Raw genomic sequence first — 208 nt, 5'->3', positions numbered from 1 at the left:
GCCCTGCGCGGGAAGAGCAGCTCGCCGCTCTGCGCCACGGGAACCCGGAGCAGGGGGGTCGTTAACGTGACCGCCCCCTTTCTCTGCAGCCATGGGAGCGAAAAAGAAGCTTCTGCAAATCAAAGAAGCTTTTCAGCTGGCCCAGAAGCCGTACCAGAACCACGCGAAACTTGTCGTGGCTCTGAAGAGCACCTACGCCCAGGTACGG

At 61.1% G+C, this 208-nt stretch overlaps 1 protein-coding gene across 1 annotated transcript in view; it reads left to right on the top strand.

Annotated features, from left to right (window-relative positions):
- Positions 1–91: 91 nt before the first annotated feature.
- The window catches only part of NCAPG (non-SMC condensin I complex subunit G), a 28,322-nt gene continuing 28,205 nt past the window's right edge, over positions 92–208 (top strand). Inside the window, exon 1 of the mRNA XM_010162879.1 lies at positions 92–202. Within this exon, the coding sequence (XP_010161181.1) occupies positions 92–202 (111 nt within the window). The remainder of the gene's footprint in view (positions 203–208) is intronic.

The sequence above is a fragment of the Antrostomus carolinensis genome, unplaced genomic scaffold (genome assembly GCF_000700745.2).
Source record: "Antrostomus carolinensis isolate BGI_N321 unplaced genomic scaffold, ASM70074v2 scaffold220, whole genome shotgun sequence".
NCBI classification, from domain to species: Eukaryota; Metazoa; Chordata; class Aves; order Caprimulgiformes; family Caprimulgidae; genus Antrostomus; species Antrostomus carolinensis.
The sequence above is the reverse complement of the archived record's forward strand: the minus strand, read 5'-3'. Positions and strand labels throughout refer to the sequence as shown.